The sequence below is a fragment of the Ammospiza nelsoni genome, chromosome Z (genome assembly GCF_027579445.1).
Source record: "Ammospiza nelsoni isolate bAmmNel1 chromosome Z, bAmmNel1.pri, whole genome shotgun sequence".
NCBI classification, from domain to species: domain Eukaryota; kingdom Metazoa; phylum Chordata; class Aves; order Passeriformes; family Passerellidae; genus Ammospiza; species Ammospiza nelsoni.
In genome coordinates, this window is record NC_080669.1 from 36,603,770 (window position 1) to 36,618,381 (window position 14,612).

The 14,612-nt window shown below is 38.3% G+C and overlaps 1 protein-coding gene across 1 annotated transcript in view; it reads right to left on the reverse strand.

Moving 5' to 3' along the window:
- The window catches only part of ADAMTSL1 (ADAMTS like 1), a 391,268-nt gene that overhangs the window by 86,167 nt on the left and 290,489 nt on the right, over positions 1–14,612 (reverse strand). Inside the window, exons 11-13 of the mRNA XM_059492542.1 lie at positions 6,737–6,787; positions 4,003–4,207; positions 2,593–2,740 (exon numbers count right to left, since the gene is read on the reverse strand). Of these exons, the coding sequence (XP_059348525.1) occupies positions 2,593–2,740; positions 4,003–4,207; positions 6,737–6,787 (404 nt within the window). The remainder of the gene's footprint in view (positions 1–2,592; positions 2,741–4,002; positions 4,208–6,736; positions 6,788–14,612) is intronic.

Below are 14,612 nucleotides of genomic sequence, written 5' to 3' on the forward strand. Positions count from 1 at the left end.
GTGCCCTAAAGCCAGACAGGCAAATTAAAACTGTCACCTTTCAGATTATACAATGGGACTGTAAAAGCAGGCACTTTGGAAACTATTTTTTGGAGGGAAACTTACAAGTGTAACAGGCCTGCATCACACATGGCAAAATGTGTAACATGCCTGTATCTACGTTTAAATTTCAGAATGTCAGAAGACACGCTGAGCTTGGTTTTGGGAGATTACAAAAATAAAGAAAATCCTGCTTTGATGAGTGATACAACAAACAGGAAAACTATAATTAAATGGCTAAGCTACGCTTTTCAACTCCGTTTATCAGTTCATCAGCTATGTGGATTAAAAAAATTGAACTTGATACTTTTTCTGTCATTCCTGATGGAAAACAGTGGAGCTGCTTTTCTCCCTCTCCAGGATGTGTGCACAGGGTAATGAGCTGCCCTGCTCTGGGGAATGCAGGGCCACGCTGCTTTGCAAGCCAAACTCCACTTTAATGGAGGGTCAGAGCAGAGTAGTTGAGCTGGAGGCAGCAGAGCTGTTTTAGCTCTACACGGGTATAAAGCAAGAGCAAATTTGGCACTAAAGGTTGAGAAGGCGCTCTGCACTTCAACAGAACATTCTGGGCTAGGATCAGGGGAAAACAATACAAAGTGCAGTGAGACTCAGACTACTGAGGAGAACCAGAGCCAGACCTATTTGCTACTCACAAATCACCTCAGCCTTTTGGGTTTGTGTAAGGATGGACTTGTACTCGCCAACAGGAGCAGGTTAATGTAGTTCAGAATAGTCGGGAATTTTCTGTGGCTCTATTGTGCAGAACATTTCACACGTGCACATGAAATTTTCCATCTCTCAGTTGTATCACAAAGGAAAAATCACCTACAACTTGACTGAACAGCTACTGCAACTTTAGTCATGCAAATTTCCTTAGAACAAGTTATTAACTGAGGAAAAGAGGGATAATAATAGAATTACTATTCCTCTATCTTAAAAACAGCTTTCCACACTCTTCATCTAACACATTAGTGCCATTTAAGGATGAATGCCATCACAGCTCTTAGGTTAATCTATATTTTAATAATCATCCAGAATGCGTAGGAAATAATTCTATGTTCTACAATTTGTTTTATGGGTTTTGGAAAAATCACAAATTACTTACGTGATTTTTTTGCTTAGATGCAAGTGTTTGTAAAAAGCAAAATTCTTGCCTAACATAGCCTGTTTTGTGACCTCTTAAATAACCTTCCTTTTTTTACAGGTGTAATTAATTAGCATCTACACTGCAAAATTTGTTAGAGGATTAGAAATGTTGATGTTGTACAGTATGCTTTGACAGAAAAATGAACAAAAAGCACTTCTAACATAAGCTAAGGAGAAAATTTTACCTTTGGAGATTAAAGTAAAATATTTTCTTTTAAAACACTTCCAGTAAAAACACTTATATTACACAGAAAGTTGTATTAGATGAATATACATTCTCTATAAAAAGTGAAAGTCACTACTCAATCTAGTGATATCCTACTTTTTCCCATTATTGGTGCAATATAAAGTGCCTTAGGGCTTGAACAAACTAAAATGAAATAAAGTATATGAACAATTTGCCTTCTATTTCTTTTTTGCAATTTTGCCTTCTATTTCTTTTTTTCAGTGTGTTAAGAGAAGCAAGACTTTCACATTTTTTGCCTTGCTGCTTCTGTCAGCTAGTAAGACTGTATTCTGCTTTGTGTTAATCTAGCTGTCAAAAAAACCAGTCTAGGACTAAAACACGCAATAGCTGAGAGGTTCATTACCCCTTCTGCCCTAAATTTTTAACTCTAGTTGTGTGAAATAAAAAGGAAAAATTTCTAGCCTAAAAATAAGAGTAATTTGGGTTGGATGGCACCTTTGAACACCATCTAGTCCAACACTCTTCTGAAACCACTGCTCAGCCTTCAGATACACCGATATTCAAACACGACACCTTGCATTATGAAGGGAAAACTGAGAGTGTTGCAGAACAAAGATGAGGAGGAAAACTAAACCAAATTATGCCAAGCTTTGCACAGGACTTTTCATTCCATGAGAAATAATGGAAGACTTAGGAAGTAACTCCCTACATTCAGAAATTCAGAAATTATGCATGTGTGTGCCGCAAAGGGCAGCACAAGATCTTATGCAGGGTAAAGATGTCATGCTCTCGCAAGGGTGGGCTTCCAGAAAGGAGTAATTTACTTTGCTCCCTGATGACTCCCGTTTGAAGACATTTTATGACAGATAGATCCTAGCTGGCTGTGCATCCTTCTAAGCAGAAGTCAGTTTTGGATGGTTTGCAGCCCAAGATCTCTTCTGCATCTTGCTGCATTTAGCTCGGATGTAAACAGTGAAAATACAGCTAAATTTACATTTCTATTTCTTAGTCTGCTGGACCACAAATTAACTATGAAAACCCCAAAGCTTGTAAGATGAAAGAGTCAGCACTCACTCCAAGCTGCTGGCAGGCAGACAGGAACAGACAGGTGCAAAATCATAACGCAGGTGCAAGTGGAAACAGTGATGCAAGCAGCGAAACAAAACGGCTGAACATGAAAGAGCTCTGAAAAATTTATGAGAAACATTCTGCCTCATTACCTTTGGGCTTGTAGCAAGGAGTGGGTACGACACATTCTTCTTTTATGTGTGGCTTTGTTTTAGTACTACAGCCTCCTGTATGCATCCCCCTGTGGTCAATGCAGAGGACCACACGGTATCTGAGTCCTTGTCCACAGGTCACAGTGCACTAGATTGAAAAAAAAACATAAAAGGAGAAAATGAAAAGGAGAAAAAAAAAGTCATACAAAGCAATGATAAATATAAGGGGAATATGCAACATAAGAGAGCCAAACGTGATGCAGAAACACCCAAACTTGAAAATAAAATATTCATAATATGTGGTAATTATGGATAAGGTATAAAATTGACAGAAACTTTTGCCTTTTTGCTCAGAATATTTACTGGATTTGGACATTTTATCACTGGATTTCTCTTGCAGTGCCACTTTTGCAATGTTGCCTACATGGCTTGTAGCCATCTGTCCCATATTGGACATGCTCAGTAACACCCTGTCAGTTTAATTTGGAGCCACTCTGTTTTGCTTGGACAAAGTACTGGGGCTTATGCATCAACAGGGACTACGCTCAGCTATTGTGGAAAAAAGCACCAAACAGAATAGGAACTATCAGGCTTTCTTCTCTCAGACACTTTCTTTTTTTTTTTTTTTTTAAATTTATTTTTGCTCTGGTTCATCAACTTTTACCCCCTGCACAGATTGTTTCAAAACTGTTTCCACAGGAGACAATCAGGAGTACTCATCAGTTGGAAGTGCTATGGATGTTACCAATGTTGTTTTGCTCTTGGACAGCAGCTTTCATCTGAAAATCAACAAACACCTTGCAATCACCTCATCTGTAGGTAAGCTAGCCTAGCTTCTAAAGCACAATTTACTTGGTGAGAAACTGGAGGGGGTGAGAAAATATATTCAAGCCAAGTCTTTATGTACAAAGTTAAAATATTTCACTACTTTTGTGGAAGGACATTTCCAAGACATTTACTTTTATAGAGAAGGAAAGGCAAGTCAGGAATAGACAAAATCAGGTATCAAAGAGCAGAGTCATATATAGATTTATGTGCTTCTTGAAATTTGTCAGCAAGTTAGAATTTCAGTTTATGACTGAAATACTGTAATACAGAAAAACCATGACATGGTTATAGGGGTTTTTTTTGTGCATTTCACTTATATTCTCAGTCTATTAGTAGTAGAAGGTCACAAAATAATGTTACAGAGCTGATTTATTTTTCCACCATTCTCCTTGTTCATGTTCATCTGAATATATTTTTCCTGAGTGATTGCTTTGCAGTTAGCAAACAGCATAATTTAAAATACAGGTGTTGGTAATGAGAGAAAACAGTAAACGTTCTAACTTCCAAAAACTCACTGAAGTATAATTTAAGATATTTTCCCTAGTGTGTTAAACACAAGACCAACAAAACTGAATTGGTTACCGGGGACCACTCTTGAGCAAGCCACTTTGGACAGTCAAATATATTGCAAGGCTGGACAACAGGCATCTTTGGAGTATACATGCATTTCCATTCTTCCACGGGGCTGATGTGCCCCTGAATGTCTTCTTCCACACAGGAGACACTGCGGCTTTGAATGCCCCCTCCACAGGATGAGGAACAGGCAGTCCAGGGTGTACTTTCCCATCTGGGAAAACAAAGAGGCATCAGGAAACATTACCCTCCTTGTTCCCACCCCGACTTGTACCCCCAAAATGCATAAACTGCTGTCTGAAAGGCTGCTTGTTTGTATGGGGGTTTTTGTTTGGTTGTGGGGTTTTGGTTTTTTTTTTTTTGGTTCAGCTTGGCTCAGCTTTTTTACTGGGGTAACATCAGTAAAAATTAATAATGCATCTGTTTTCACAGGTGTCCACAGTAGCAAAGCATGCTCATGGCTGGTGTCTTTTACACCACAGTTAATAATAGAAATCTCCTCTCTCCCACTAATCCAATTACTACTGCCACAGAAAATCTAAATACTTTTTACTTAGTTGTTTGTTTTTCCTTTTTTTAATCGATGGGATTATCATATTTTCATAATTTCTCATATTCTGAGAAATCTTTGTCACAAATCACAGGAAACAGCATGCTGTGAGGCTGATGTCCCTTTTGCAGAACATAAAGGGAAAGAGCAGTGTTTTCTTCCAAGGAAGCAACTCAGTAGAGAAAAAAGCAAGAAAGATGAGAGGAAATCACCAAAAAGAAAAATATGACCATACTTCTGAGATACGTGTCCTCTGATGGATAAACCAGGCGGACCTGGTTATCCATATATTTATATATACACATATATATACATGTCTGTCCACAAAAAATAGTCTGGTATTGCCTCTCTTATATTCAAGCCTTTGTCACAGACTGGATGTGGGACCATTCCCATGATCTAGTGTGGCTATTTCTGTACATTACTGTGTATGACTGAAGAACAGAAGTATGTGTGTCCTGCCCACCTGGAAACATTTAATGAAATAATTCAGTAGCCCACAAGGCAAATGTCTTTTTCATAATGACATTACAAATACTGTTTGAAACAACAATTTTGGTCAAAAGATTTCAGTTTTTGATCTCAAAGAACAGTTTTTGTGAAAAACACCTCACCAGTTTCCTCCTTCAGACAAGAAGTAAAAAAACTGAAAGGTGAGGACTTTTATTGTCTCACTTAAAACAAAGGAAATATTTTTGTTAAGTAACAAATACAGGATCCCCAAGATTGTTGAGCAATATGAAAAATGCTTATCTTTCTCTCTAATTTTCCATCATGTCAGCCCACAATCTACTTATCAGCACCTAGCAATACCCTGACCAGGCTACTGTCCAGTAGCACCATAAAATTCAATGTGAAATGGCTTAAATTAAAAATTGTTTATGAGTAGTAAAGCCAATGATTAATTCTGTGACTTACCACTAGGAGTGGTGGAACAATTTTTACACTATGCACAGCCATCATCATGTGCTGATCATAAGCCACATATTTTACAAAGATGTAATTTTAGGGGTACTTCTACTTAAATGTGTTTCCTGTGGTTCTTCTGAACAAGTTTCCCAACATACAGCTAATGTTTCTTACTACCACAAACAAGAGGCCCCAAACTGAAATTCAAAATTTGCTTGGCTCAAAATGTGATGGCTCAACCCACGTGAGCCACCTCTTACTAGTCTTAAAAATAGATGACACCAGGAAGTTTCCTGAAGTCTTTGGGACAAGTTTCCAGGTGTTTCAGGCAACCTTAGCAAATTCACGGAGCTTAAATATAGCAGAGAGTTTTGTTCTCAGTTGGAGGTTGCTCCATGTTTTGGCTGGAGACTGTGGAGGATGAACACACTGCATTTGTACACTCATGCTGAAACCTCTGTGCATCAGGCCTCAATACAATTGGATGGAGGTTGTTTCCTCACCTGCGTGAGACTATCAAGTTGTCTAGAGGGTTCTTTCTGTGATTTCATAACGCAAGACACAATAAATTAATGAAGAAGAAAACACAGCACAATACTTTTGCATGTCCAGGCTTCAGCTATCAAAAATTTTTATAATCAACAGTCTTATTCACTACTTTAAAAATAGTTACTCATCTGATTATTTCCATGAGAATCTTGAGTCAGGCATTAAAGATAATTGTGAGACAATTAATGATAAAAATCAGGTCTTGATCCTATTCCTGCCCTAAACACCTACTTCTTAGAAAAGCCAGTGAATGAATGTCCCTGGGAAAGGCATTAGCATGGGCTTGTAGGATCAGAAAACAACACTAATATTGCCAAAACTCAAAATCTCACAAATTATAGGCATGCAAGAAGCAGCCAAATGGGGGTGAGGGGGGAAAATCTTGTGGTTCACAATAAAGCCACAGATTGTAGTTTTGCTCAGAGAGGAGTAAAGGGCAAGAATAGGAAACTTGTGAGAGAAAAGGGGAAGTGAGGTTGAGGAATGAGAGAAAGAAAGGGATCACACACTTAATAAATCTGGACTTCTCCTTCAGTTAGGCTTTAATTTCAGTTCTGCATTGACAGAATTTATTACAACAGGTTAGCACTTGAACATCTCTATATTAATCTGTAAGAGTCCAGAGAAGCAGGATCTGTTAATTTAGCCTGAGAGTAAAGCAGGAGTACAGAGAAGAACAAAAGAAAAAGAAAACAGATTTGTTAAGCCTAGCATCTGGTTGACTTTTTTACATACCGAGGAAGGGGATGGTAGAGGTCATAGGGCATGATCTGCTTGTATCCATCACTGTTAGGAACAATAATGCCAACCCTCTGAGTAGAAGGTACACATAATAAAATAAACACTAGATGATTACATTATATGACTTTTGTATTACAATATTGTATTACATTACACAGATTTTTATATTACAGTATTATAAATCAACAAAACAAGATATTTTACCTAAGATGTTATCCCATAAAAAAAAAAAATATACTCTCATCCTACTTTTTCTGAGTAATTCAAAGAATAAATCAGTGGTTACTACTTTTTTCTTATAAATAGATTATTGTTGGACAAATAAGCAATCTATTGCTACAAGTGACCCAAATATTATTTTAACTTACATTTTTATTATCTAGCATCAAAAAGAATGTTTCTATACTTGATATATTCTTGGAGCTTGGATCCAAAGTCACTGATGACAATAGGGGAACTTCTATATACTGCAGACCTCTAAATAAATTCCTTTTTATAACTATTTTATGGTTGTTTCTGCCCATCGAATAAAACCTCTGCTTATACAGCGTACAGGATTAGAAATCTGGGTAATCACAGCGCAAGAATTTGTATCTGCAATGCTTGTCTCTTCACCTTAAACTAGTACAGACCTGTATTTTTTTTTCCCTGAAAGAAAGAAGAAGCCTGAGAAAAGATTAATATGTCAGGTAGAATTTTTTAGTTTGTCAAAACTGGTTGGATTGTTTTGCTGAACTGTTATTGGTGTGGTGTCACAATGTAAAATCTAAAAGTTACAGAAGGCAATAGCATACATCAAAATTAGGAGTTTTCTGAAATATTATCTTGCCAGTTATGTGTGAGATGGATGCCACTTTTCTCACTGTCAACTACAGGATCTCACTGAATTGCTGGTCTGAAATATCATATTTTGTCTGCACTGTTTATAATTTTGGCTCAGAGTAACTTTAACCATGTTTCCTGGTTATCAGACATATCTATTAAAATAAACCAGATGATCTTGGAGGACCTAATTTATCACCTTCATCAAAGCCATTTGGGTATTTGGATGGGGCAAGTGGACAGAAGAATCAAGAAGTGAATACTAACTGCAATAAAATAAAAAGTGTGTCTCCATCCAAGTTACAGAGAGATGAAAGAAAATGAATGTCAAGAACAGAGGTGGTTTTGGGAGCCTTTTACAGATGAGAGGTGGTAGGTATGCTGCTGTGGATTTCTGCAAGGGGGCATGAGTGAGGGAGGGGAAAGGGAGAAAGTATTCTCCATCCTCCATGCTCACTGAAAAATGCTGTGAGCATTCAAAGGAGAAAGGAGTCTTGTCAGGCCAGGCCTAAAGGGGTCTATTCTCCTTTGAGTCAACAGGGGTTTTGTATGCATAACTTGTCCAAGATAGAAGAATGGATCCCACTGTGTTTCCACAGCAAGGAGTCAGCGCCAGGTCAGCATGCTGGAATTTTCCAGCTAAAGCGCGGGAAGCAGCTGGAGCCCTGGAAGTGTGTGAGAGGGACTAGACAGTCCCTCTAAGATTAGCAGCCACTGCAGTCACAGGAGCTCTCTGCATGAGTGCGCATATATGCATTTTCGAAGAGCTGCCTGTCCTCACAAAAATCTAAAAATCTAGGAGAGGTTGTTCTGGCACTGGGAAAAGACAAATGGATCATTTAGAGTATGGTCAACGAACAAGTCTTTTCAGACTTAGCCTGATGGGTAGACATCTGTAGAATGTGGAGGAATTGTGTACTAGTATTTTATGATGGAAAGAACTTCTTGTGAGGTTTTTTTTGCCCCTGCCTTGGAAATTTGCTATTTTTCTGACTCTTCAACTACTGCTGTTGAAGTTCCTCTCTGAAGCTCTCTGTCTGCACTTTCCAGCTCATCAGCTTGCTGAGAAGTGATTGGGAAAAAAAGTTAACATAGTGAGTTAAAAAATAAAATAATTACATTATAAAAGCATCTACTGCCTAAGAAAGAAGCAAATTTCAATAAAATTCTAATTCATTGCAGTGAAAATTATTTTATTTCTAATAAACATGATTGTCTATGGGTAATCCAAGCCTACATGCTTTAGAATGCATTACTTCCAAGACTGTTCAGACAGAAATAACTGTAACATATTCAAAAACTGTTAGGAATATTAAGTAACATTTACAAAGCACTAGGTTAATATTGTAATTGGAAAGGTTTGACCCTCAGAAATTTTGCATGCAAAAATTACATTTCTATAAACAGTATTGAGCTCCACAGATTTACTGGTTCTGTCTTTGTCCATATGTGAAAGGCTGCCAAAGGCTCTCATTCTGCAACTACAAGAAAATTAATCACAGCCATAAAGTCTTAGCAAGGAAAAAGACCCCCACGATAATACACAATGGTTTAATTTATGACTTTAAAAAAGAATTGTCTTAAAACTTAAAACAGAAGAGCAGATGGCCATCATGTCATTAATGCCATCTGCACTTTTCTAGCTAGTCTTGTGTGAGGTTTTTGTATGTGCTCCATAAAAAAGTCCCTAAGACTAAATTAACACTTAAAAAAAAACAAACTTAAGAGATTACTTTGGTGTATTCTTACTTTTTGATGGGACAAAGTGGTTTAAATTCCATGACTCTATCAGTCCATCGTACTCCTATAAACAACATGGAAGAGATCTACTTTATGGGGTCTATTTACTGCACATTACCCAGATAATGCAAAGGGGATGGTGTGCTAAACGAGCAGAGGAAATAATAATTCCTTCACTGAAATATGTGCGAGTAGCTAACAGGACTCATTCACAAAACATCAAGAGATTTGGCAGGAGCAGGAGCAGAAAGCAAATTACTTTGCAGTGCTGCTCTGTCTCATATGTCTGCAAGCTACCATGCCTTTCAGACCAACAAGTCCTATCATATATTCTGCACATTGTGTTTTTCTCCTCCTGAGGACTGGCAGTCTCAACACAATTGCCCTTCCAAGGCATGGTTGGAATAGGAGCTGCACATGCCAGAGGTGAGAGTGATGCAATCAGATTTGCCATCTCTGCAAACATTCAGCCTTCCCCTGGGATGAGTTTCCACAGCTGCATTCCTTGGAAGACAAGTTTGGTCAACTCCTCCCCAGTTGCTCCTTTTCCTGCTTAACCGGATTTAGCACAGATGACAAGCTTTAAGCTCCAGTGCCTTTCTCCTCTACCTCCCTGATGACTCCATCTTTCTGACAAGGCCAGCCTTTCCCAGCTCTGTCTCCTGCATGCTGATGAGTCTCTCAACCTGATGAGCCAAGCAGGGGCAGGGGTGCTAAAACTGAGAGGAGCCAGCAGAGAGAAAGGACATCTGCTCCCAAGGTGCCTCAGGGTGGTGTGACTCACATGGGGACAACCTGCCACTCCTGTGCTGATGTCCTGCACCTTGCTGTGCTGCTGCCCAGCCTCTGCAGGATGCTCACGTGCTTCTGGCTCATAGCCTCCACTTCTGCTGAGGGCTCTGTTTTGCTGGGGGCTCCTACTGACAGCTGCAGGGCAGCCCATGCAATAACCTGGGTGGCTGCACCCATTACACCTCTTTCCTGATCAAACTTGCATGTGAAGATTTAAGCCTTCACTGATATCTGTTAGACCTGAGAGTACATTATCTGCATGGCAGGGACTGTGCCATCCAAGCAATGGAACATGTTTAAGACATTATTAGCAGCGAACAAATAATAATGAAATGTTAAAGTAGCTTGGGTTGGCTGTGCTGGAAGATATGAAAGTGCTCACCACCAGAGACAACAGTTTAGCATCTAAGCCAGCAACTCTGTGAAAGCCATGATTTTCACTGGACAGACAACAATCTTGTGCAAAAGACTGCATTTTAACACTTCAAATCCTGACACTAAGGTGGTGCGTGGTACTGCATTTCAATGATCTCTGAAGATGTCACACTGCGACATTATCTCCTTGATAAGAACACTTCAAGAACACTTTGCATGTTGAGAAACAGTTAATGAGACCCTCTAACAGACAGTATCTGTTAATGCCTCCCGTGTATTATTCTGGGGATCTACCACCTTTTCCCTTCAGAGCGGGGGCAGGTGACAGTAACACCGTGGGTACAGGTAACACTGGTTTCAGTGCCTATTCTGCAGGCAGTGAAACAGTACTTCTCAGTTATGCCACCAGTATGAGTCACTTTTCTGGTTTCTGGATGTTATCGGTGTGAAACTGAACTACATGTACATATGTACATCATATGTATTGGTCCTTTTATATGCTCTTAGTACTTTACAGACTGGCAAAAGCCAATGTCTGCTGCTTAAACAGTTAAAAGTGGTGTGTCAGTGGATACATAAAAAACCCACTTATGAACGAAAAACACTATTTAGGAAGCCATTCTTCTGTGTCAGCATCCAAAACACCTCTTGTTTTAAACAGAATGTCTGTTTGGCATGACAGTATCTTACCTTTATAAAAAATGTCTTGTTTATGGTGCAGATTTTAAATTCTAAACAACATTTTGTTTGTCATTGCCATAGACTGCTAAACCCCAATCTCTTCACAGTGTTCTGAAGAGATGTTTCCAGTCAAAAGCAGAAAAAGTAATTCCTTTCAGTAGCATGACTGTAAGGCTTCTAAACATCTCCTATTTTTTTATTCAGTTCAATATTTTGTTGTGGTTTGGATGAGCAGTGTTTGATACAAAGAGGGAATGAGCTGATAAGTAGTTAACAGTACTAAATTTTAACAACTGAATGTCCAGTGAAAATCTTTGTAAATGACTTGCTGCAGTTTTGGCATCTTCTAGGACTTAAACTAGACTAATTTTCCTGCAACTTCATCTTGGGTAGACAGATATCTGTATCTGATGCTCATAACAGGACATGATATGTTCTCCTACCATACAGCTTGTTATTGGAAGAATTGTGGAACTCCTTTCTGCCTTTCTTTCCATGTTTCATTAAGACATATTGTCCCCTCAGAGCTGAATTTGCTCTGCTATTCACATCTTTTAAGTGCTTGAAAAATGCTTCCTGGCCCACCCCCTCTACCTAATCTAAATTTTCTAGATTAATTTAGATTACTTCTGCCCTGTCCAAAATTTCAAGGTTTCAACTACTTGTTTTGAGAAGAACTGTATCTCTTTAGGTATCTGCTGCTCTTGAGCTTGGGTAACCCAAATTATTACTACCAGAACACTGCCATTGGTACCAGCTCCTTTTCCATCTACAACTCCACTTTCACATTGCCAAGCATATTATGAACTTCTCACAGCTTACAATCATTCTGAATAGCCATAACATCCTGGTGTCTTTTGTATGCATTTACTTGTACTTCAGTGTGCTTGTTAAGTTAGCTGAAAATGAACAACTGAAAACTACAATTTTGTTAAAATTTAAATTGAATTTTAAATTTCTTTTTTGTAATGCCTACCTCTGCCACCACGGTATCAATATTTAAATGAGAATGCTAAAAGAAAAACTTTGACAAGCAGGAAGAGGAGTTTGCAATTTCGCTGGAGGACTCCATAAATAGGGTATATCTAAGAGTTCTTCAGGTCTCTAGACACTAAAAACCTTGCTGAAATGAGAGATTTTCTCCCCCCCCCAAACTATTCCACAGGTATAAACAATATGTCTAGTGGCAGGCTTACAGATTGAACTCTAGGCAAACTCCAGGAACTCAAGTGTTAAAAAGAACACTTTATACTAGAGGCTTGCTAATACAAAATTTTTCAGACAGTTGCTTTATGAATTTAGAATCTTTGCTGAAGTTGCCATTAGAAATCTTCATATGACATTGAAATCTCCTAGTAAAAATACAAATAGACCTTTTGTGACTCAGAAACTCCCACATTAACATGGAGCAGGGATAGGCAAAAAATATGGGAGATTGGTAAAAATGTAGAATGGCATGGCTGGGAATGCTCCCTAAAAGCTGAAGACCAAATCTAGAAATAATACTGAGAGTATCCTGGTGAATGAGTGAATGATGAGTGGGGCAGCAGTCTTTTTCACATTTGTCTAAATTGCTTTTTGGGGGGAAGCCTGTCTTGGAATTATGAAACAAATTTATCTTCTGCTTATAGCACCTTAGAATTATCCTAAGTGTTTAGCACACCCAGTTAAGTCAAATCTGAAGAAACCTTTTCTCTAAGCAAGAAAAAAAAATCCATTCATTTTTTACTAAAATATACCAGAAAGGAGGATAAAGATGAAAGCCAAAATTAAATGGGTGAAGCACTAATACTGGATTTTGCCCCATGGAAGGGGAGTGGACTAGATTGAATTGGCTGCTGTTTACGTCAGTAGGTAATATGCATATAGACTTATTTTTGCCAGTCAAAGGCAGACTGCTGTAAAATCATAATGGACTGTAAACAAACAGGCCTTTCCTTTTTACTTTGTTGGTTATTAAGGATGCAAAACAGATTTGGTAAGAGAGGCTGAATGGAGCAATGCTATGTAGGGATTAAAAGGCACTAAATGTCATCGTGTATCATGTGTTCTGTGGCATGAATCACTGCTCTGACTTGGATGAACAGTATATGTGGCTGCCTCTACATAACCTGGAAAATGAGCATGTATAAGTTATATGTGTTTGATAAATAACCATCCACATATTTTCCCATGTTCATTGAGGCTAAGCTTTTTTGCTATTCATGATGCCAGCAATACTGCTTATTGCCATAATAAGCACAATAAAGTAAACATTTCTATGCACTAAACCCAAAGAGGCAACAGGCTCACACAATACTTGTGGTATTAATTTAAACTTTTCTTACCCTTTGCTGAAAATTTTAGTGTTTAGTGTTTAGAGCAATCACTCTCAGTTCCTTTATCCAGCACCACTATGGTCTTCAATGATTATTTTCTGTGGCATTCATTAACACACCATAGGAACAGTCAGCAACCACTAATCAGCTATGCCTCAATGGAACTGGGTTTGCCAGGAAAAATTAACTTCTTGGTTTTATACTGGTGGAGCAGAGCAGCCCCCACACAGCACAGACACTGCAGAGCCCCCTTGTCCACACTTATGACCCTGTCTCTGCTTCACCTACCCTCTTCCCTACTGTGAGAAACCATCAGGAATCCAGAAGTTTCCATGGATTTCCTCTGGTTTTTTTTTTTTTTTTTTTTTTTGTTTTTTTTTTTTTTGTTTTTTTTCATCTGGGTTGTTGGTTCTTGAATTCTTTACAAAGGCACTTTTGAAAATGGCAATTTGAAATTTGGAAGACTGTGAAGATGTTTCCAAAAAGCCAGGTCCTCTGGGATGGCATAGCTGTATTTCTAAATGACTCTCCCTCCCCTTAGGGTCTTTATATCAACAACTTTTTCTTGTTATGTCTTATATAAAACAAAATTACTTCCTGACATCTGCCCAGCTGTTATTTTTTTCCTCTTTCCTCTCACATACCATGTAGTCATCTGCATCACCATTTGAGAATATGTTATTTAAAATCATTGAGAAAGTATGGAAAATATCCACCACAAAAATTCCAGAGGCAAATTACATATTTGAATTGGAAGAGTAGGTTTAAAAAAATAGCATCTAAGAATTAAAAAAAAACCAAAAAATAAAGCAACTACATAAAATTACCTTCACTGAGACTGTGATAAGTGACTCTAGAAGACAGGTTCCATATTGATTCATATTTTTCAACAATTCTTTTCCTGTAACATTCATGTTTTGGCCTTCTACTTGATCATACCTGGCCTGTACGGACATCTGCCTCTAGCAAAAGTGCTTAAAGGAGGAAAGTGCAATACACTGCAGGTAAAGGTCTTCTATGACAAAGAAATCTGAGTGTTAACTCCAAAAAAGTCAATGAACTTCAGTGAAAACTTCCTATAAGAAGTAAAACTTATCTTTGCCTTAGAGTGATTTGGTCTGCTATGATAATGCCTAGCTACC